This window comes from Nomia melanderi, chromosome 3 (genome assembly GCF_051020985.1).
Source record: "Nomia melanderi isolate GNS246 chromosome 3, iyNomMela1, whole genome shotgun sequence".
Lineage (NCBI taxonomy): Eukaryota > Metazoa > Arthropoda > Insecta > Hymenoptera > Halictidae > Nomia > Nomia melanderi.
The window spans coordinates 11,466,224-11,488,334 of record NC_135001.1 but is presented as its reverse complement, the minus strand read 5'-3'; the positions used below and the strand labels follow the sequence as shown (position 1 = coordinate 11,488,334).

At 35.1% G+C, this 22,111-nt stretch overlaps 1 protein-coding gene across 5 annotated transcripts in view; it reads left to right on the top strand.

Annotated features, from left to right (window-relative positions):
* The window catches only part of LOC116427342 (klarsicht protein), a 256,385-nt gene that overhangs the window by 172,845 nt on the left and 61,429 nt on the right, over positions 1 to 22,111 (top strand). For 4 of the 5 annotated variants that reach the window (XM_076366198.1, XM_076366196.1, XM_076366197.1 and 1 more), the window contains exons 10-16: positions 42 to 612; positions 3,247 to 3,659; positions 4,940 to 5,069; positions 8,354 to 8,818; positions 9,438 to 9,608; positions 12,268 to 12,405; positions 14,657 to 14,762. In XM_076366198.1, coding sequence (XP_076222313.1) covers positions 42 to 612; positions 3,247 to 3,659; positions 4,940 to 5,069; positions 8,354 to 8,818; positions 9,438 to 9,608; positions 12,268 to 12,405; positions 14,657 to 14,762 — 1,994 coding nt within the window. The remainder of the gene's footprint in view (positions 1 to 41; positions 613 to 3,246; positions 3,660 to 4,939; positions 5,070 to 8,353; positions 8,819 to 9,437; positions 9,609 to 12,267; positions 12,406 to 14,656; positions 14,763 to 22,111) is intronic. The other variant, XM_076366200.1, reaches the window with a different exon arrangement.

Below are 22,111 nucleotides of genomic sequence, written 5' to 3'. Positions count from 1 at the left end.
TTGCTGTAGATCATCCCCTAATCCCATCATTTCCGAATCAGACCCGACAGGAAGTCGAAGAACTGCGCGACCTTCTACTTCCGCCACCTGGACACGGATTCCGAGCAGAACGAGGAGCCCGCGATCGTCGCGGAGGACTCGTCCGAGGAGGAGTGGACGTACACGTCTGCGAACAACGCGGGCAACGCCTCGGAGCAGCGCGAGACGAACGTTCTGGTGCGTCTGGACTTCGGCGAGGCAACGGCCGACGCGACGGCGACGCCGGACGCCGGTAACGACGGCGTAGCGAACACGACCGCGAATAATCCTGTCAAAGAAGTCGCGATGGAGTGCGTTGACGAGACTTCAAACGAGACCGACGCGTCCTCCCACCGCGAGAAGGACAGCGACGACGAGACGCGGAACGACAAGACGAGCATCCAGAGGCTCATTAAGGAGGTCGAGAAATTGGTCGGGGACGAGAGGCGGGCTGGCGTCACCAAGACGTTCCCTCAGCTCATCCTCGACGACAAGGGTATAACGAACAATCATCGCGCGAAGTACGCGCGGATCAAGGAGTGGCTGAAACTGAACTCCGTTCGCGGCCACGAGGGACGGTTGTCCACGTCACAGGTGGGTTGCGATTCTATTATTTGCTGAGGTGCGAGTTAGAAGATCACCGTTGTTCTTATTTAACACGTTGACTGCCACGAAAGACATCAGCGTTTTATGTATTACTTATTCTCTCCGTAGCAGAGATAAAGAGGAAAAATTATTAATTATTTCCTATCTCAATTCTTACGTTACACCATTATCTGGTTACTTACGCTACTGAGCATTTTGATTCGATATCAGTTATCTTACGGGCTAGGATTATTATCTTGTAATTTAGAAGCTCCGGTCATCGGTGACCGCCGCGGCAGTCAACATTCAATTTCGAATGCTTAACAGTTGAGTTGCTCAGAAGCCCATGCGATGAAGTCTATTATGAGATTCTCCTGTAGTTTGATTTTAAAGTTACAAAACTTTGCAAGTGAAAACGTGAGGAGCGATAAAGTGTTAACATTAAAACTACGAAAAAACCCATTCGTGACTTCTTCTTTTTGCTGTTGTCGTAAAGATAACAGATGCTGTTCTGAGAAATTAGTAAAGGAATGAATTGAGCCATATGGAAACTGAGTTGTAAATCAAATTAGTTTATTTTTTGCCTGGCAGAAATGCAATGCGTGCACTATATAATCGTAGCCCGTTAACTGGCCTGCTCGCTAAGCACTAGTAGGTAATGCCGTACAATATAGACTTAAGGGAGAAAGTTAGATTCCTTTCGATCTCTAAATTAGCAGCTTTAAAAGCAATTCCGAAGCTGAGTTTTTCAGCTGGGGATTAACCCTTCGAGGAAAAATGTCGCGCTATTGATGATATCAGACATTGATAGTCAGAATAGAAAGTTACAGACAAATAATTTAGTTCAAACAAAGAGTCAGTGCACATATTTCTTCTCTATTAGAATTAAAGAATAGTAAAGGGTTGACTCGTATTTTCTTCTTAACTGTTTGAAACTTGTTATTCATTTATCTTCTTTTGATTCTTGAAAAAGACAGAATACGTTATTAAAGCTTTCCCGCTTACTTCAGTGACACCTTGTACATCGTATGCGCGACAGTTGCCTTATGTGACGCAAACATGTGGGACTTTTACGCGAGAAAAGTGCCATTTGATGCTAATCAGCCGTTGCAATCTATGAAACTTGAATCTGCATCCGAGGAGAAATTTTATTACAGGAAGTTGATTAATAATCCTGAGATCTTTAACCGACTAGCCGCAATCAGTTTGATTTAATCCTTAACTGGAAACGTAAGTTTTCCGTCGCTTCGATTCTTTCGACAATAAAGTTTTCGCATTTTTCTCAAAACCGAACTAATTTAGTACTAATAAATATACTGAGATTATTATTCGTTAAAGAAGATTCTTAATGCCTCAGAGGCTTCGTATTACCATCTGTGTGTTACGTATAAGGTTTGTAAATACACTGATTGGGAATCGCGGAACGGTTAATTATCACATACAAGATGCATCATTAAGATTTTCTTGTCTGCGTCTACAAGCTAGTACTTCGACAAAAGCAATTGTATATAATAAATATTTAATTTGTTTCATTTATAAGTTAGATGCATAATATACATGAAACGCTGTTGCCGTATACGAGACGTATTATATATAATATTTAGGATGTGTTTCGTGTATTTCATATATTTTACTTAAAATTTTACTTGAAATACCTCGAAGTAACGAGGATATCTTTAATGTATAGTATATTTAAAAACAATTATTTTATTCGTTGTAAAATTGAAAAAAGGATAGGACTACTTATTGAATTATCAAGACATAAACGGGGAACTTGTAATTACATTACGTATCACAAGTATTACTAACGTAGGTGATTTTCTTTACTTTATCGCGTGCGGTGTGAAACAGAACAAGTATGTTACCAAGAGGCGTGAGAAATTCTGTGAACCTTGAATTAATAATACGGTAAGGTGCACGGCGTGTTTCACACGCGCAATGATGGAAGAAAAAAGAGTTTAGCCTGACAAGAGGGTAAAAAATGCCCTTTGATCAAATTCAGCCGACAATGAAGTGTGCTACAATTTTCCGAGAAGGAACATTTTGTCAGAGTTTATCTCTCTACTTTCATCAAAAGAGAAGTTCCAAGAGAAAAATAAAACCTTACACGCGTTTTTTTGATAACATTGTTTTTTCAAACTGATGGACCAAATATCTCAAAGCTACTTTATTTCAATATTTCAAATATTGTCGCCTCACGCAGAACTTAATATTAAATACAAAACTACACATTAAACCAATCTGGCGAGTCGTCTCTCACGAGGATCGTTTTCCGACACGTTGACATGGGAATTTCAAGTGTTTTCTATAACAATATTTATTCTTTCGCGACAAAAGCAAATGTTATCAGAAATCACTATCATTCAGTATGTCAGTACCTTTGTTACAACCATCATCTAGTCACTTACGTTATCAATATTTTCATCCGATATTAGTTTTCTTATTGCAATCGTTTCCAAGTAATTTGAAAGTTTCGGTCATCGGTGGCCGCTGTGGCAGAGTGAATCTGTTAAGAAACACTGGTCTCGAATGGGTTAAGTACCCACAGTAGACATCCGATCATACGGTCACGCGCGCCATTTGTAACGAGGGCTGAGGGGAATTACAAGGTTTCGCAACAATTGTAATCAGCGTGAATTACAGCCGTTGGATAGCTGCGATGCCAGCGGCGAATACACGACGGAGGAGTCAGACGGGGAGAGGCAGTCGGTCTCGTCGGAGGATCTGCAGAGCAGCGTCGCGACTTACCGCCGTTTCGAGGGCGCGCTCGGCTGCACGTCCCAGTCGGTGTCGCAAGAGATCTTCGAGGACCTGGAGAAGACGCCGGTGAACGAGACGAACCCGATACTGGACGCCAGCACACCGAAAGTCGTGATGCGCTCAAAACAGAAAGCGAACGGGCCCAGGCCGTGGAGCGTCTCCTGTATCTCGCAGATCGGCAACACCTCCGGCTTGAATCAAACGAACGATCCGATCTCGCAGTTCTCCATCTCCGAGACGGCGCTTCATCAGCTGATCGCCACTCCGCCGACTAAATCTGCGTCCTTAGATGCCACGTGAGTACTCTTTATCCTCTTTTTCTCTCTGTCTTCGATGGCATTAGGTTACTCCATAAGACCAGACGTTTTTTTTTCTACGGTGTAAAATAATATTTGATCAACACGGAGGCAAATGGTATTGGAATTGGTTATTAATGGTTTGGCATCGTTGTTCTTGACTTATACTATTATTTAGTTACTAGTGTTATTGAATATGATTTGCGTTTGACGAGTATACGCGCGAATTGTTTATTTTTTTTTTTAGATAAACGTGTAATTCTTCTTCGCTTCGCTTTGGTTTTTCTTTAAAGTATATTGGATAATGGAAATGTTTTTGGTGATGTTAAGTGTGCACGTGATTGAAGTATAAAGTGCTAATGAGTTGATTGCACATTTTTATGCGCGTATGTTAAATACAAAATACCGTTTAATGTAATATTGTTTGGATTTTAACTGTACTATGTTAAAGTTTTGGTAGAGGAAATACATTTTTGTTCAATGTCAGTTTTTGGAACTCGAAAGGTAGAAATATTTCATTTTGCATTAAGGTTTGCAGTCTCTTAATAAATGTCTGAAGCTTTTGTGTTTTACTTGAGTAGGTTTCGATAGGTTTTCCATTTGATGCTTGGTTAACTCTGAAACGATACCCATTACATTGTACGTTATACATTTTAAATTATACGTTACATTTTGCATTATACATTATGCATTTTACATTTACACAATTCGTTTTTTTTTATTCAAACATATCTCATTTCAATAGTTCAGTATTCCGAAATTGATTTTTTGACATATACTTATTTCATTTCATTGCTAAAATTTATAAATTTTATTACTTCAAAGTCAATTTGAAATATAAAGAAATTAATATTTTCAGATGTTTCCGATTTCTAGTACCTCGGTGTTCCTATGCAATCACCTTAAGTTATGCAATTTTTTTAATCCATTCAGGAAATTCTATTGCTATATATTAATGGAAAGTTAGGCGAGAAACGATATTATCTAATCAAGAATTTTATGCGTTTGTTACGAGAGTGTGCAGAAATGATATTATTCAAAAGTTATTTTTCTCGTAATTAACTGAAACACGTAAGTTCCAGTTATCTTTTCGGTAAGAATCCGCGGTGCACGGCGATCGTTTTATTACACACTTACTTCCGCCGAGCATCTTGGGTTGCATCTATTCGATCTTGCTCGATACACGCGATCGAAACCGTATCATCGCGAATCCATACTTTCTCTGAAACAGCTACTTTAACTTCCTCTTGACTCCTTCGTTTCTGTGTTTCTAATTATAGGGGATCACGTAAATCGTTCAATAATTCAACATCTACGTTGCTGGAGGAATCGATCATTTGCCATGACGGACGTGTGGTGCGGAACAGTTCGTTGCGCCGCAAGAAGAGCAGACTTCGCAAGAAGAACCTGGTAAGATCATGTTACCCGCGTTTTACCCTTCTGCAATCTAATGAAATGATAAGTTGAGTTGAAACAAACTGTACACATACTATTTGTTTTGTTTTTCCTCTTTTTGCCATAATTTCGTCATGTTGCATTGCCACGTTTGCGTTTCTTACGAATTAAAAGCGAGAATATTTTCAAATAGCAACTTCATTCTTTGGTTGATACAGACTTTTTTTTAGTTTGGGTTGTCGTGGTTAGATGAATTTTATTAGGTTTATTTTTCGATCAGCAAAGGAATGTTGTTTGTGGGGAAGAAAACAGTTTAAATAACTCTTTAAATATAAGTATTGTTTTTGTTTTGGGGAGACAATACAATAAAGTGATTTGTTCGGTCGAAAAAGATATCTGTTGGTAATCTAAACAGCAGATTCTTTTAGAAATTTCAGTTAGAAATGAAGAAACTCAGAACTGTGGAGCAATTTAGTAGGTTAATATTTATGTTAATCTCTGGCCCTATGATTTATTTCTGCACTATGGTCGGTACAATTGATAATTTATTGATAAAAACAGAAAAATTCTAAGCATATCCCACGTGTATGTCTACACTGAAATATAACAATTGATAACAGATGAATAATATTAAATTTGAGTTCAAAATAATTGAGTAACATCTATGTTTGTTAAATTCTGTTTGAAATCTTTATTACGTGTCTGATATAATATTATAAGACAAGGAGTTGAAAGTAACAAAGTTGTACGATTTCTATCTTGTTTGTTTTCAAAGATCTGTATCAGCTATAAATAAATAGAAAGAATAAATAGAAAAATTATCCCTGCGAATGACGATAATTTGTACAACGATGTTAATAGAAGCAAATTGGAATAAAATTCCGTTGATGGACAAAAAAAACGGAATAATCAACGAGTTTCCTGTATTCTGTTGCAAAAATTCGTGCAGCACGAATACTTGTAAACGTATTCAGTAGTTTGACACGCTGGCATCGAATGAACAACTTATTAACTGGATCGGATTTCCGCGACAGGCAATCGGATCGTTTCTGTTGATGTCAGTCTTATCCTGCCGGGTTTTGAATATTCACTTTAAGGCAAGGATTCAGAAGAAAAATAACTGTTTCATACTGTTATATATCGGTCTTAACGAAAACAGTTGTGGACAACCGAAATAATTGGTGTATTGCTTCTGATTTCTCTCGATTTCAATTTGGGTTCTTCAGAATAGAAATTATATCGATTATGATTCCATAACTGTTATTTTTCGGTTTTGGTTAATTTTGTATTTTGATTTCGGTTATATGTAATATACAATATTATATTATATATTACATTGTATAATATAATAATAATATAATATTAATATCCACACATTTTACAATCCTAGAACGATTACGTGTCAGTTACAAAGTATAAGTTAAAGGGAACAATTAATTTGTGGATGTTCTTATAGAGGATAAATATTCAAATTTCAGCAAACACAACATTTTAATATTTTGCTTAATCAATTTCAAGATATCCACATTTTAGTTATAGTTTTTGAGGTTGCATGTTACATTCGAAATCGTGATTGTTCGCACTGATACAGTAATAGATCTCATAGTAAATGATGCGTGTCTATTTTCTATTTCCTGCGATGAAACTGAAGCACATGCTGCTGTAATCTTTTGTATCGTATTTTCCGGTGTTGTACGTTTATTATAATAATTTACATCTTTTCATTTCCACCGTAGATAGAAACTTAATAGAGTAAAATGGGGAGAATCGGCTGACCGCTCCACAGTTCTAGAGGATAGCAGAATAGACTAGAATAACAGGAACACTGAAGAAAAAATAAATTATTCATTCTAACGCTCTAATATACCTTTAATGTGGTGTATACTTTACTGGTTATCGTTTTTAATGGCTGAGTATCAATGAGTATGTCTGAGTATCAATAACTTTCTTAGTGGTCCATTCGGTTTCTTGATAACGCACAATGACGTTGAGAATGTTAATGCAAGTATCTTGCGATTGGATGGGAGGAATGGTGCATTGTAATAGTTAATTGGATTCATCATTATATCTTCTACGAGAGAATGTAGAAAAATTTGAAGATTTAAATCTTGGTGATCTAAAAACTTTAAATCCTTCATTATAAGATACCATGAAGTGGAGACTCGAATGCAAAAAAAACATCATTACTCAAGAAATTGTTCAGTGGCAAAGACTCCTAAATTAAAGCATTTTTGCTTAAAATTAAAACAATTCAAAATTTAACCTAAAGTTACACAACTTATCATACGCAGAAGTCAATCAGTCTAACTCACATATTTTTTTTACATAATTTAAAAGATCCTTTATTATTCAAACACTCAGTTGACAAAGCAATTGAGACTAGCTACCGAAATATTCTGGTGATGCAAATGTTCAGCATATCAAAACAATAAAAAGAAGTTCAAATAAACATATGCCTTAGTTGACTTTGTTTGGGACACCCTGTATAAGTCTTTATAATTTTATTCTATTAAATCACGTAGTGACTAAGAGTCACCTCTTGAGTGCAAAAGATCATCAACACTGTTCGACTTCTGGATCTAGTTATTCCTTCTCCTATTCCTTTATCACTCAGTATTGTAGAAGGGTTAAACGATCAACCACTCCTGTAACTAAACATTCGCGACAACTCGTCACATATGTGTGACGCTGCTGATTACCGTTACTATGGTAATATTAACATTAATTCACATACAATGTTCCCTACTGTCACTTTTCTCAAAACATCACACATATAACTACCAGACGGGTCAAAATTACCCATTCCTGATTTCTCCTTCTCCTAATGATTAAAAAGTTAACAGCTGTTTCTCTAAAAAATTATTAAAGAAATTGAAAGTAATTAAAGTCCCAATAGATGCAGTCTTGGAGTTTCTATAGAGGAATTTCAAAGTTGATTTCACTACTCGGTAGTTTTACTTATAAATGTGTATAAATTATATGAATAACATATCACCCAAAACAGTTGCAAAACTGGCACGACCCACAGTAAGAATGTTCCACATTCGACCGTTGTTGCGAACGTTTTAACACGTTCGCTACCAGCGCTTCTTTCGCTGACGGTCTTCTCAATTCCAATATAATGTCGTAGTTTATAATTTCTAATAACAATATCTATGGTATCAATTTCATTCTCATTATGTAAAATATAGGATTACGGCTGTCACAAATATGTGACGCTGGTAGCGAATGTGTTAAATCCTCCGAGTAAAATCGGATAGAACCGATTCCTCATCATCGCTTATTCCCTGCCGATTTAGGGTCGCAAGAGCGAGTCGAGCTCAGAGGGCGTGAACGCGAACAATTCCGCCGGAAGCGACGGCAGTTCGTCGAACCAGCAACGGTCCGCCAGGAAGATGAGCGGAAGCCGGTCGATACGCACGATCTCGAGAGATTGCCACGGACGGTTGACGATGCTGGTGAAGTCCGGCTCGTTCTCGGGGTGCACCGCCCACCAGCAACTGTCCGCAGAGAGGACGATAGTTAGCGACCCGACGCCACCGTTCAGGCTGCCCTGCTGCACTTCGGCTGCTTCCACGTCTGAAACCGAGGGCGAGGATCAGCGAAACTGCGCGCGCGGCTGCTTCAGCTACGACGACAACCTACTCGACACCGTTCTCAGCAACAAGGTTCTGTCCAATCACCAGCTGAACGTCGACAGCGACGTTGAGATGAACAGCCTCGGGAACAACTCGTTCTCCGAGCAGGCCTGGGATAACTATCAGGTAAAGACGGCTGCTCGGCCTTTCGCCTCTAATACGAGGAAATCCGTGGACCCGCGTTTATGAGAAAGTTTTCTTCGGTACGCCAAGAGATATTCCGCCGGGCACTAAATACTGGCAGTCGGTCGTGCTCGTTGCTGAACGTAATTAGAGGATAGAGATGATATTTCTCTTGGGCTTCTAGGAAATGGGTATACAAATGATCCTCGGGTGATACTTTTCTCGTTTTCGTTTTGCTCTTTGACCGGATGGCCGGTGGTTTTAAGTGTCCGACGACGATAGGATTTCTTTTTGTATAAGTGATGATCCGACAAGATACGTTGATTTTTGTATTATATTTGAGATGATTAGTTAGTAATGTAAGTTAAGTATGAGAACGTGGGGAATGAAATTCTTCGAACATTTGGGCTAAAATAGATCCAGACTTCGATGTTGAGGGGTTTATTATTTTATATTTTTTGCTGAAAATTCTCCATCCTTTTATATTTCTAGAAATTTCATATGCGTCAGTAATGCATCCCGTTATTGCTTGAATTATTTCGTTCCGCGGTTAGTTATTTTATTTCATTATTGCCATTACTAATTCTTTTTTTAATATTATTTATTCATCTGTTTTTGCTAGGAAAAGTATATGAGCGAACCGTACAGCGAAGCGCCGGACGTAGAAACAGCTCGAAGATTGTTGGACTTTGGTGATGATTATCGAAACTTCCTCGATAGTCAGTCCGATTGTGCTTCCAGCATGAGCGCAGTTCCCACTAGTTCTCCGCTACCTAGAAGTCGTATACACCATGTACGTTCCATTCTGTTCTTCTTTTTCGATAAAGTGTCCATATTCTTTCTGTGATATCTACATTTCCACACGATTTCCTTTTTCTTTTATAAACACTGCAACCAGATACATTAACACACAATTTCCCGCTTATCTTGTAGATGCTAGAAGTAGACACACCAGCACATGATGTTTTTCATATTCTGTATATAATTTTTACGTTGTGTTGCATACAAAGTAATTTCATTGTATTTTTACGTTCGACATCGGTATAATTTATCACATTAGCGTTAACGATGCAGAAATAGTTCATTTGTGTTGTTATATTATGGATAATGGCTTTTGTTGTCCTTAACACTAGATTTATGCACATTTACTGGTCGTTCCATCGTTCTTAGAGACATTGATATTTGTTGATTAAGATTTTGGAAATTAGAGGTTTAAAAGTAGATAATTAGAACATATATTTGTGTAATTGCACCAATAAAAATCGAATTAAATATTTGCCGAATAATATTTATAAAATTCAATATGAGTCAAATTGACTCGTTCCGTAAATCTAGTGTTAATTGTGTTCACGCGAATTTATTTTATGGTATAATCCATAATTACATATGTAAGATCAATTTCAGTCTCGATGGATTTTCAGTAATTTTTATTTGGATCATGATGTATCTTGGTTTTCCAGTAGCAATTATATACCGAAGTCGTGCACTTGTTATTTTAGTCCTAGTGTGCTTTCTCTGTGTTATAGTATTCCAGTTATATGGAAATAAAAGTATCGATGAAGTATCGTTTGTAAACTTTGATTACAATTGTCTGACGAATAGAACGGTTTCACATTGATAATAAATTCATTCTGACCTCGCAAACCTTATACTGAATTATTACCTTGTTGCTCACGCATGTCTTTTTTAAAATTGTTTTAAAAATTATTTTTGTCAATGAACTTCTTTTATAAAAGTCACATGTTTATTACATATTCTTTATATTAATTGTAACTTTATTTTTAATGGAGAAAATATAATAGAAGGAGATTATTATTTTATGCAAAATAATAATTTATTTGACACGGTATATTTGTCAGTTTGAATTTCTCCGTCTCTTACTAAGAGCTGTCTGAGACAAATGCGTCTCTACGTTCATGACATTTTAACGAGGGTAAACGATGTAATTACGGGCAGCACCGTCGCTGTAGCTGTTCCTTTGTAACTGAATAGATTTAGTACGATTTGACGGTATATATGAATTACACATCGTAACGAGTATAATTCTCAGCCCAATAACTATAAGTTTGCTATATTATTAGAGTTAAATATAAGTTTACCGTACTTTCCCTACATTTCTAAAAACTTAGTTTTTTTAAGTGCGAATAATATTACTTGACTGTAGTTTTAATCAGCTTTTTCATGCCTTTTTAATTTGTGTATAATTTGGTTTTATTTCTTACTAGACTGCATTTGTAAAATTATCTAAAATATTGTTTCATCCTTCTTTTCTTCTTCTTCATTTTTGTACATTTTATAATCAACATATCTAGTGTTACACTTTATTTACTATTAATTAATTATTTAATTTCTTTTATTTAATTATCGGCTAATAATTACAAAGTCAAGTGTACAATTGTTTAGTACCTTCTATATTTTGGTGGGCGTTAATATGTTAGTAAAAATTCCTTTATACGACAGAAAATTTCCATTTAACGATATTCAAAGTTATAATGATTCACGCGCATACTTGTAATACTAGAGCCACTTTGTGTGCAAAGAATGAATTCTTTATCTCGATTTTAGTAAACAGTAGATAACTGTGATAACTGAATTCGAAATAGCTCATTTCTGATCAGATAAGTTCTGAGCACCACTGGCATGAATACACGGAGGCACTGTTAGATTCTCTGTTTGAATCCAATATCTTCCTATCAGTGATACACAATCATTTTAACGTGACAAAATATTTCAATTGATCTAAATTTATTAGATTCATCCAATATCATATTTATAAATAGCTCAAACTTAATTGAACATTTACATCTGGACAAAGAGATTTAGGAAAACCGAATTTAAATAAAATTTGTTGAATTTTTGAACTTGTTGAATTAACAAATTTATAGTTTTATTGGGATAAAATTATTATAGAAATTTATTTTAATAATAATTCATAATTGAATCGAGCAGCATTAAATATACGAGAAATATTATGATGAAAATTATTTTTCAGGAAAACAAAATTATTTTCGAGTTTATCTAACACCAAACTAAAACACTAAAATGAACATTTTTTGAAAAAGTTAATCACATTAATCGTTTAAAGCATAAATCAACTTTCAGTTCTTGAAAATTATCATCAAATACTGTATTTATTCTTATAGATGCTTATAAATTGCCTATTACATATAAAATTACTACATAACAATCATTAAGTTTTAAAAAGATACGATTTACAAAATATTACAAACTATTCTACATAATATTAAACAATACCTGGACGTTTAAAATGAAGTTTGTAATCCCACATATTAAAATTGGCCACTTCCCTTCTCTTTCATGTATCATTTAATATTATATCCGTAATATTTTGTACAATAGACTGTTTTTAGTAACTCTGTATATTTAACAATACCACAAGTTTGAACAAAGAGAAATAAAATATTAAAAAGTCCGTGTTGAATCTGTTACAGGAAATCACCGATACCACAGAAGACAGCGACAGCGACGTGGAGGACGTGCGAAACGTGGTGGAAAAGTCGCAATCGCAATTAACGCTCGCCGAAAATCTGTTCTTAAGGTCAAGCACAGGAACAATGCCCGAGGATTGCGTACGTATATTCCCAGCGAAGTTTCTGTTTCCGTATTTGCTGGCCCAGAAGTTGTACAAGTTATTTGTCACTTTGCTAAGAAATGTTAACACGTTTGCCAGTCGCTTCTACAACAACGTTTGCACCTATATTAACATCTTGGTACCTGCGTATGACTGCTTGAAGTGTTTTATTTTTAGTTTAGCGACGACTGTCACACGAAACCAACAAAAATGTTAAGTTTGCTGACACTTTTGCTTCTTGCTCCTTAAGTCTTGCTGTTGACTATACAATCAGTATTTTGAATTACACTTTAACATGTTGACTGCGACGAGAATTTTAAGCATTTTGTATAATATCACTTGTTTTTTCGTAACGAAGGCACATTGTATTGGAATGAGTTATTAATGGTTTGGTATCATTGTTCTTGAGTTGCACTATTATTTAATTACTTGTGTTATTGGAATCGTGGCGGTCAACGTGTTAATATTGATACGCCCTTCATTGTTTCGAATTGCGGTATTGTGTACTCCAAGTAATAAATTCGGTGCTTTTCCTTAATCGCCAGTGTTCTTTTTTGCTTTTTCTTTTTTAGAAAACGACAGGGGTATTGAACTTTGAAAGTATCTTTGTAAGCATACGATATGTAAGTGCATTTATGTGAATTTTATAAATAAGACTGATGACCGGGTTTTTGAAAAATATTTCAGTGACAGTTATATTACATGACGTTTTGCTCATAAATGTGTACTGTTTTTTTTATGTTTGTCATAGTCATCAGTGGAGAAACTGATAGAAAAAAATATATATATATATACACAGTATAATATACAGTGCTTGGAAAATTATTGCTGGATATCAGTATTATTTATAAGATCAATATATTGGATGTCTTTTTTAATGAGATTGTTCTAAATGCTATAAATATAACATTTATTTATCAAATTCTATACTTTTTGTGTTAATAATTGATAAACAAAGTGATACTTGTGTTAAGTAACTTTTGTTTTTCTATTGACTTTACGCGTCTTTACCGGATTTGACTGTTTAAATAATCGTCATAAATTAATAATTTAAATAATTAAATTTTGATATATTGGAGGCCTGTAAATATTTTTACAATGTTAACGTTAGCATTAGACACTATTTTATGTGTCATTTATTAACAAGAATAGTGTAAGGGTAAAATATATGAGTTCTGTGCTTCTGGCATTTAGAAGAAATACTTATACTCATTAAAAATAACACACTCGCAGACACCATGGCTAACAGAACTGTACATGAACGATTTTTCCAGTTTTATAGTATTTGAATATTATAGTTAATCTCTGTACTTATATTTAGAGTTGTAAGTTCATGAATGAATATTATAGATATCAATAAAGAAACTTAGGAAACTATACATTAACAAAATCACACATTAATGCAATCACAATTATAATCATTACATTTTATCACTACACACATCTCATCTTTATACAGATTGTACATACATACATCATACACATTTTACGTTGCGAATTTTACGTTTTAAACGAACTGCGCGTAAGAACCACTGCTTGCATGTTTACCGCTGCTTCTGCCCTTATCCTGCTTTCGCAACGTATGTCGCCGAATCACAGAGGTAAACATATCACTCGGTGTTTGCGTCTTTAACTAGCTACATGGATATATCCATGTTGTCTTTACGGAGGTATGTTTACTCAAGAATTCAGCTTTCGCATGCTTTTCATAAAGGATATGGTTGTGGTACTTCTTTGTCTCTGTTTTAAATAAGCGCTAATAGTGTCAAAAGGAAAATTGATTTTATTCCAATAATGTTTTTATTGAAAATTAAATTTTTAATGCCAAGGAGAAAAGTGTGTGGGAATATACAATATAGTGGTTTCCTGAATTAAATTTGATAATTAGAGTGGTTAATACAATTTCTACAAATGGAATTCTTAGATTAAATTAATGCAATCTTAATATTTTCAACTTGAATATTAAAATACTAAATATTTTTCCTCTATTAATTGCCTAGCTCTTCATAACAAACTATAGTAAACTGTTTGCTCTTAACAACTAACGCTCTACGTAACTTTTCTAACTAACAAACTACATTAAGTATTTACCTTATTTCCAACATCGTAGGCTGACAAATTTGAAGAAGTGTATTTGAACGTTCAAACAACGAACGTTACGATACCACTTTTTCAAATTCTTCGCCTGTAATCTTGAAATAAAATTGTGCTCGCCGAACGAAGAACTGATTTACCATTCTCTGTTCTAGACTGAAGTTGAGTGCGCGTGCAGAGAAAATCTGAGGTGCCTTCACACGCTAATAGAGTCCGTGAGCAATTCATTCCGAAGCGAAAAATATATGAAACAAATCCGTGGTGAGTACAAGAATCAAATTGAACGTCGATCACTATCTATATCGCTGTCGTACATGACCGCTGTATTGGTTACTGCACTGAGCGGACTCGTCTTCCTGCTTCTCTCTTAACTCTTGACACCCAAACTCTTCGACTCCATCTTGAAAACTCCTATGAAGGGACAAAATCGGGAGTGGACAACGCGATCCCTTCGAATCGAGCGATCTTCCGACATTTTCGAATATCCACGGACGAGTTCACTGTAATTTCGAATACGAAATTACTGGCAACTCGACTTTGAAATTCAATTCTTCACTAATGCGAACCTTATTTTGACTTTCACTACTTTTATCTCAAAAATATTGAAAGACATTCCCCACGTCCTTGAATTGACAATTTGCTGAAAATGGCAATATTCTAATTCGATATTTCAAACATTGAGGAAATTTTATAATCAACCTGTACCTTCATACAATTTATGTTTTCAGAGAATACTTTTAGTCGAAATTATTCGAAATGTACTTAATTAATATGTAGATCTCTAAGATCAACTATATCGTAGTTGTACCTACTCTACTGTGCTATTTTTACAAAGACTGATACGCCAAGTATTAGCATATCAAATATGCATCTTCGCTTTTAACGATAAATAATCGATATCTTCTTCTTCTTCTTCTTCTTCTTCTTTCTATTCTTCTTTTTTTTAATTTTTGTGTGTTGTAAATTGTAATACGCAGTACTTACTTATTTAATATATAAATTTATTTAAGTGCAGCACTTATATATTCAGTGTAATGAAGTTTTTCAATTTTAATGCATTCAGTACGCTGAGGAGTGTTCAGCCCTTAAAATATGGTTATAGCTTGCGCATAATAAATATACACGTAAGTGCATGTGTAAATTTGCCTGAATCATGAACTGGTCATCTGCATGCTGAATAATGAATTATTTTGCATATAAATGCCCATTTTAGTGGGGCATTGTCTCCGGCGAGATGTTAAACGGTTTCGACGAGCCTTTACATAATTCTGATGTGTCGAATTAATTCTGAAGTGATTTAAAAGGCACAAGATAAAATTTTCGAACGGTGCTAAACGGCAACTCTGATTGTCTCTTTCGAGCAAAATTCGCGTTAGTGAAGTGAAAATCCATGCATATCTTGTATATTAGTTTTATACGACTTTAATATTTAATTTTTTATCGCCAGACGTTTATATCATTTATATAGACGTTTATACTTTAATTAATACCTTTCTTGTTATTTTCCCCTTATTGCAACGACACGGTTGCGATTGTAACAAACTTTTAGAGTATTTTCATTTTTAGTTAACATTTTGTACACGTTCATTGTAATTATTATATAATAAACACTGCTTTGTTGTGGCTTCGTACTAATTGTTCTCTTGTTTCTTTTTTTTTTACCTATATAGAATACTGTTTAGTTTTGGTGTTATTATTGTGATTATATCTTATCTGCCCTCGTAATATTCCAGCGCATTAGTTAATAATTCTGACGGTTATTTTTAAAACACTCGTGCGACGATGTTGCTTTTGAATTCTTAACGATAACTCTATTATTCCCCTTTAACGACATTTGTAAATGTAATCGTTATACTTTGTTACTTGTAAATGATTTTCAATAAAATCATTACCTAATCGATCTCGTTTACTTTGATTTTAATAATTACGTTCGTTGTTTCGTCGTAAGTCCGTACACAATACTCGAACGCTATAACTTCGATTAAATTACAATCATTTCCTTGCCATTTATCTGCCTGCAGCATGAGTTTTTATTTGTTGAAGCTATTCGCTACGCACACTGCATTTATTATCTTAATTGCCATAGCAACTAGACGTCAAACGATACACAAGCACGGAAGATAATGTACTTGTTTTAACGCTGAATTAATTTTTGTGTATACTCCTTGCAGTCCTTAATTTTAATACAACAATGATCGCACTTTTACCGCCTGAAGAACGAATTTTTTCGGTATAAAAATAATTCTTGTTGTTTTTATCTAGTTAGATTTAATAGGTAATGTGGACAGGAATGAATTAAAATAACGTAGCTTGGAGGTTAAATCGATGGAATGACCAACAGCACGTTCATTGAATATTATTTCAATCTTGAATAATATTACAACAATAATTTTCATTTAAGAATTTATTAGGTATAATAATAATCAACTGATTCTGTATAAAAATAATAAGTAAAAGAATAAACATATTATTCAATTGAAATATTGATCAAGAGTAACTTTAAGGATTTGTAAGAACAGAATGTGTATATATAATTGTTTATGGATGTCGTACATTTTCATACGACTAGATCCGCCGTTAGACCTCAGTTGATATAAAGTCTGTTTCATACTGAAGAGAATTATTCGCGAGCTACTCGCAAACAGCTACGCGAATTGCTCGTAAACCGCTCACCGAAAGAAATACGTAATATCGCATTCACATCGGAGCTCGTTAATTGATCACAACCAATTAACGACTTGTTCGGTACTCAATAGGTTGTATTAATAACCTTATGCAAATTTTTATGCATAATCTTTTACTATTATTAAACAGCAGCTGCTGGAAAACCTGAAGTAAATACTACAAAAAATTGGTAAAAATTAACCCTAGATTTACGGAACGAGTCAGTTTCACTCGTATTGAATTTTATAAACATTATTTGATAAATGTTTCGGTCGATATTGATTAATGCAGATACGTGAGTATGTATCATGTTTTAGTCAGTACTATGTGTTATGTATAAAAATTTTAAATATCTTTCGAAAAATTTAGAGAATATTGTTTCTTTACTAAATACTTCACTGTTCAGGCATATAAAACCGTGGATTTAGTTACAAAATCTTTAGTAAAATCCAATATTATAGACATATCTAGATACATTTCCAGCTTGCGGACAGCTCGTTTGACGTACTTCTTTTCGAGCGAATACTGTTCGTTGATAAGTTCCCTGCTCGCTGTTCGTAAAACTGTTCACACTGCCGACATGTTTGGCGAGTTGCTCGTAAAATGCTCGCGAACAGCTACGTGGACGCCATACATCTCAAATCGTTACTAAATAGCAACGAAGAAAAAGAGGCATATAATAACGTAGTATTAACACGTTGACTGCCACAAAAAACATCAGCGTTTTATGTATCACTTATCCTTTCTATAGCAAAGATGCAAAGCAAGAATTATTAATTCTTTGATATGAAAAGTTTTATATTACTCTATTATCTAGTTATTTACGTTACAGAAAATTTCTATTCGAAATCAATTATCTTCCAAGTCATAATTATTTTCTTGTAATTTGAAAGCTCCGGTCATCGGTGACCGCCGTGGCAAAGTGTTAACCCCTAACGAGTCAGACTCGCGATGAAAATTTTCAACCATATTCGACAGATCTAAACATTAATAGTACTGGTCTATCATCAATCTTTAGCCTTTGGAGTAAATATAGGCATAGAAGAAGCATCAAAATTTGTTCTTCTTCTACTAAATTACTAACGATAAAATAGGTTTAGTAAGCACAATTGCCATACAATGTCATGTCAGACTTGCAACGAAGATTTCAAATAGAATTTATCCCGCTGCACTCCGAAACTATTTCACTAGAAATATTCCACAATTTCTCTTGAGATACAGGTGATATTTGTTAAAAGCAACGTAATAGGAAGTTGCAGATACATTAATCCCTTACACTACGTTGATGAGTTTCACTCGTGATCACAAATACTTTTACTTCTACGTGGTTGCTGTAAAGGTTTCCGGTAACTATGAAAAAAGTCGCAAATAAGTCTGAGCTATCGGTTTCATTATTTTTTTCAACATTCTTGCTCAACATTAATACTTTTTACAACCTTATGAATGTAAAGCTTTACGAAAATAACGTAAATTCCCGTGTTGAAGGATTCCCCGAAAATTTGCAGCAACTTAAGTACTGTACGTTGTTCAGGACATGAGCCCCGTTATTGGCAGGAGTGTTGTTCATGGTTTTGAATGTCATGTGTAACCATATCGACGAATAACAGATTACTATCGAAAATCTGATGAGACGAGACGAAAGCTGACCAATTACACCCGAATCCCTTTCAGGACTCATCTCCTGAACAACGCATAGTACATCTAGGGTAAGTCGGGTAGAGATAACTGACTTTGTCCAAAAAAAGTGTTACATCGTAAATATTATTAACCCTCTATGGGCCGAATTTCTGTTCATGATTATAACAAAATCTATGCAGTACAAAATTAATAAGTATCCACATATGAATACAAGTTAAGAATGTACTCAATAGTTTCAATAATTTCATCAAACGAATATATTTTGTAACTTTCAAGTTACAATGACGTTAAACTTTCACGCTTGAGCATACAAAAGTTGAAGTTAACTGATTACTTCATTTTATTTACCACTTCCAGTGCAAAATATACTGATATGTGACTTCAAAGTTACATGAGCCTACAGAGGGTTAACACTAACCGTACCGTGAACCGATCAACGCGGAGTACTTTGTTCCTCTGTTACTCGAAAACAATCGCAGCGGGATCGCGTCGCTCCTGCGCAGAGGTCTTCACACCCTACTGTCAAAACAGAAAATGATTTAACTCGGTCCAAACAAAGCGGGGTACAGAGTCCACTGTAGCTCCGTCGTCTTCGAACGATTATCAGGCCGTGAATCGAGCTCGCAGGAGGAACACGGATAGTCTCTCCGATTCTTTCGAGGCATCGATCGCGATCGGTAATCCGGACGCGGCTCGGGCGAGCCGTGTGGGTGCGCGCACGTGGGTGGACACGATGTCCGCGCGAGTGCATCGTCGCGTCTCACCTTATAAGAAACCACCGGCCGACGGAGCCGCACGAACCGGTGCCTCGGCCGTTCTCGTCCCCGACGTCAGACTCGCGGGAGGATCGTCCGAGAGGATCGCCGCGTGTTGTACGCTCAGTAGCTCGTTTCCTTCTCGCGAGGAACGCCGACGACGGCTCGACAGTCGCTCCGCTCGAACCGACACGCGCGCTCCTTTGACGTTTCTGTAAAGCTGACACCGTCGGTCAGTTGTTGTACAGTGGTTGTGATCGATTCGTTTTCCGTTCCCTTCGTTTTTTATTTATTTTTCCTTCGTGCTTTTCTTCTCTTGTTCGTTTCTATTTCGCGAGGAAATCGGGAAGCAGGTGATCGGAGTTTTTGATGCCGAACGATTGGATTGGTGAATCATTCAGTGAAACGTTTGGGAATTCGCGTGGATAATTTGAACGTACGTGGTGCCTTTCGGGCGCTTTGTATTTTACGGGGATTTTCTTTGATTTTGGATTTTCGGGGATGGTTTGTGAAATTCTAATTGTTTGTGATTGTGTGGTTTGATGAGTTGTATATTAGTGGAAAGTATGAGGTAGATTGGTTTTGTAGATACCTTTGGACGATTTATTTCGTAAAAGTTGCGAATAATATATTGGTGGGGTGTAATTTATATTTTAATTTTGAGGGTTTTGTTGCTTGTTGATTAATTGTTTGGGCAAGTGTATTGGGTTAAGTTAAAAGTGTTTGGTGTTTGGAAGGAACTGCATGCGACTGAAATGAAATGAATACAGATTTTAAGGGAGTTTGTGTACCTTTCATTCCATAATTCGGTGTAGAAATGAACTGCACTCAAATAGTCGTTGAACTATGATTGTTTTTCAAATGCATATGTTCATGTGTGAAAAAAATGGGGACTAATAGAAATACGAGAATAAAAATATTAAATAAACGAATATTTTAATAGTGGCATATGTACAGAGTTCAAGGGTACAAACGACGATATAAAGTTTCTTATTATGATCATAAAACACGAAGACACCAATAACAATTATTTCGCGGAACATTTAATTTTAAAATTAAATCAACGTTAAAATTTCAACGAAATATTTTCGCGGAGAAAAATAGCGTTTTTTCGTTCATGACTTTCCTAAACCAGTTTACGAGATTTAGAATTCATAAAATTCACTAATTGGCGGAAGATTTCATAAATGTACGAAATACCCGAATTTTTAATTAACTATAATTAAAAGCTTGGTAAATTTAATTAGGATCGATTGCGATCGTTCGAGTTTGTATTGTCTGAAATATTTGAATCTTAACAGAATCTTTAACGAAGATAAATATTTTTTATTTCAATTTCTGTAACGTAATTCATAAATATTTATGTTTGTACACAATATTTACAGTTCAGTTATGACGAACTCTTTAACGGTATGTGCCTGTATTTGACAGCATGCAGCGTCGATAGAAAATTAATGAATTATACGTGGTTAATGATAAACAAGTTCTACGAGTATAATCAGTTCGGAAGCCATTTTGAAACTATCAGAACGACAGTGCGTAGTTTTCGTAAGCGTACTGTTTACTATTGAAAAGGTCGTTTTTCTGAGTTGAAGCCTAGATGTACGGACAATGAACGTATTAATCTTGTTTCAAACGCCTACTATTCACTATTTACATTCATTACACGCAAATTTATTCACTTGAAATACGTTTTTATGAAATGGCTCGTAGGTAGTGTTGCATGACAGCTCGTTGGCTAAACTACTTAACTGGTGTTGGAGATACAAACATGTTAACAGAATTTTGTTACCCGAAGGAAATTAGCTGGCAATTAATTTCTTCAATGTGCATAAATGTCACTTCAAAACGTATATTTATGATTTCTGTTGTTGTTATGTAACGACCTATTTTCTCTTTTGCAACAATTACAATTGAACAGTTTTACTAGTAATATGTGAATTGAACATATTTATAAATATCACATAAAAATTGTCATTTGCTAAAAATCACGTAGATCGTTAATACAGAAGTTCTATTTATTTATTTATATAACTATCTTCATAAATTCTGTATTCATTTCATTTAAGTAATTTGCGTAATTATAAATACACTGGTATATTAATTTTTGTTACAAATATTCAAAACACGCGCCAAGCCTCAGACCATTTATTATTTGTTTTTATAATCAATAAAAGTTTTTGTTTGCTATTAGTTTTCGTGCCTCTCTGAATTTGTTAAAATGAAACTGATCTGTTTCAAAATATTTATTCTTTTTAGTATAAGTTACTGAGTAATCATCCAGTCATAACAATGAAATAAAGTGTATTTAAGAAAATACCAAAATATGAATTCCAATGTTAAAATATTAAAATGAGGAAAGCTAGCGTTGCAAATTATTGCCTCATCGCTGAAGTTATAGTGGCATCATAAACACGATGTACTGTCATTACATAACTCCAAAACCAGTAGAAACACTAGCATAATGACCAGACATCAACGTAACAGAACGTACACGGTGTAAATTGTAAAAAAAAAGGATTAAGCCACACAGGATTACAAGTAATTTTGTAA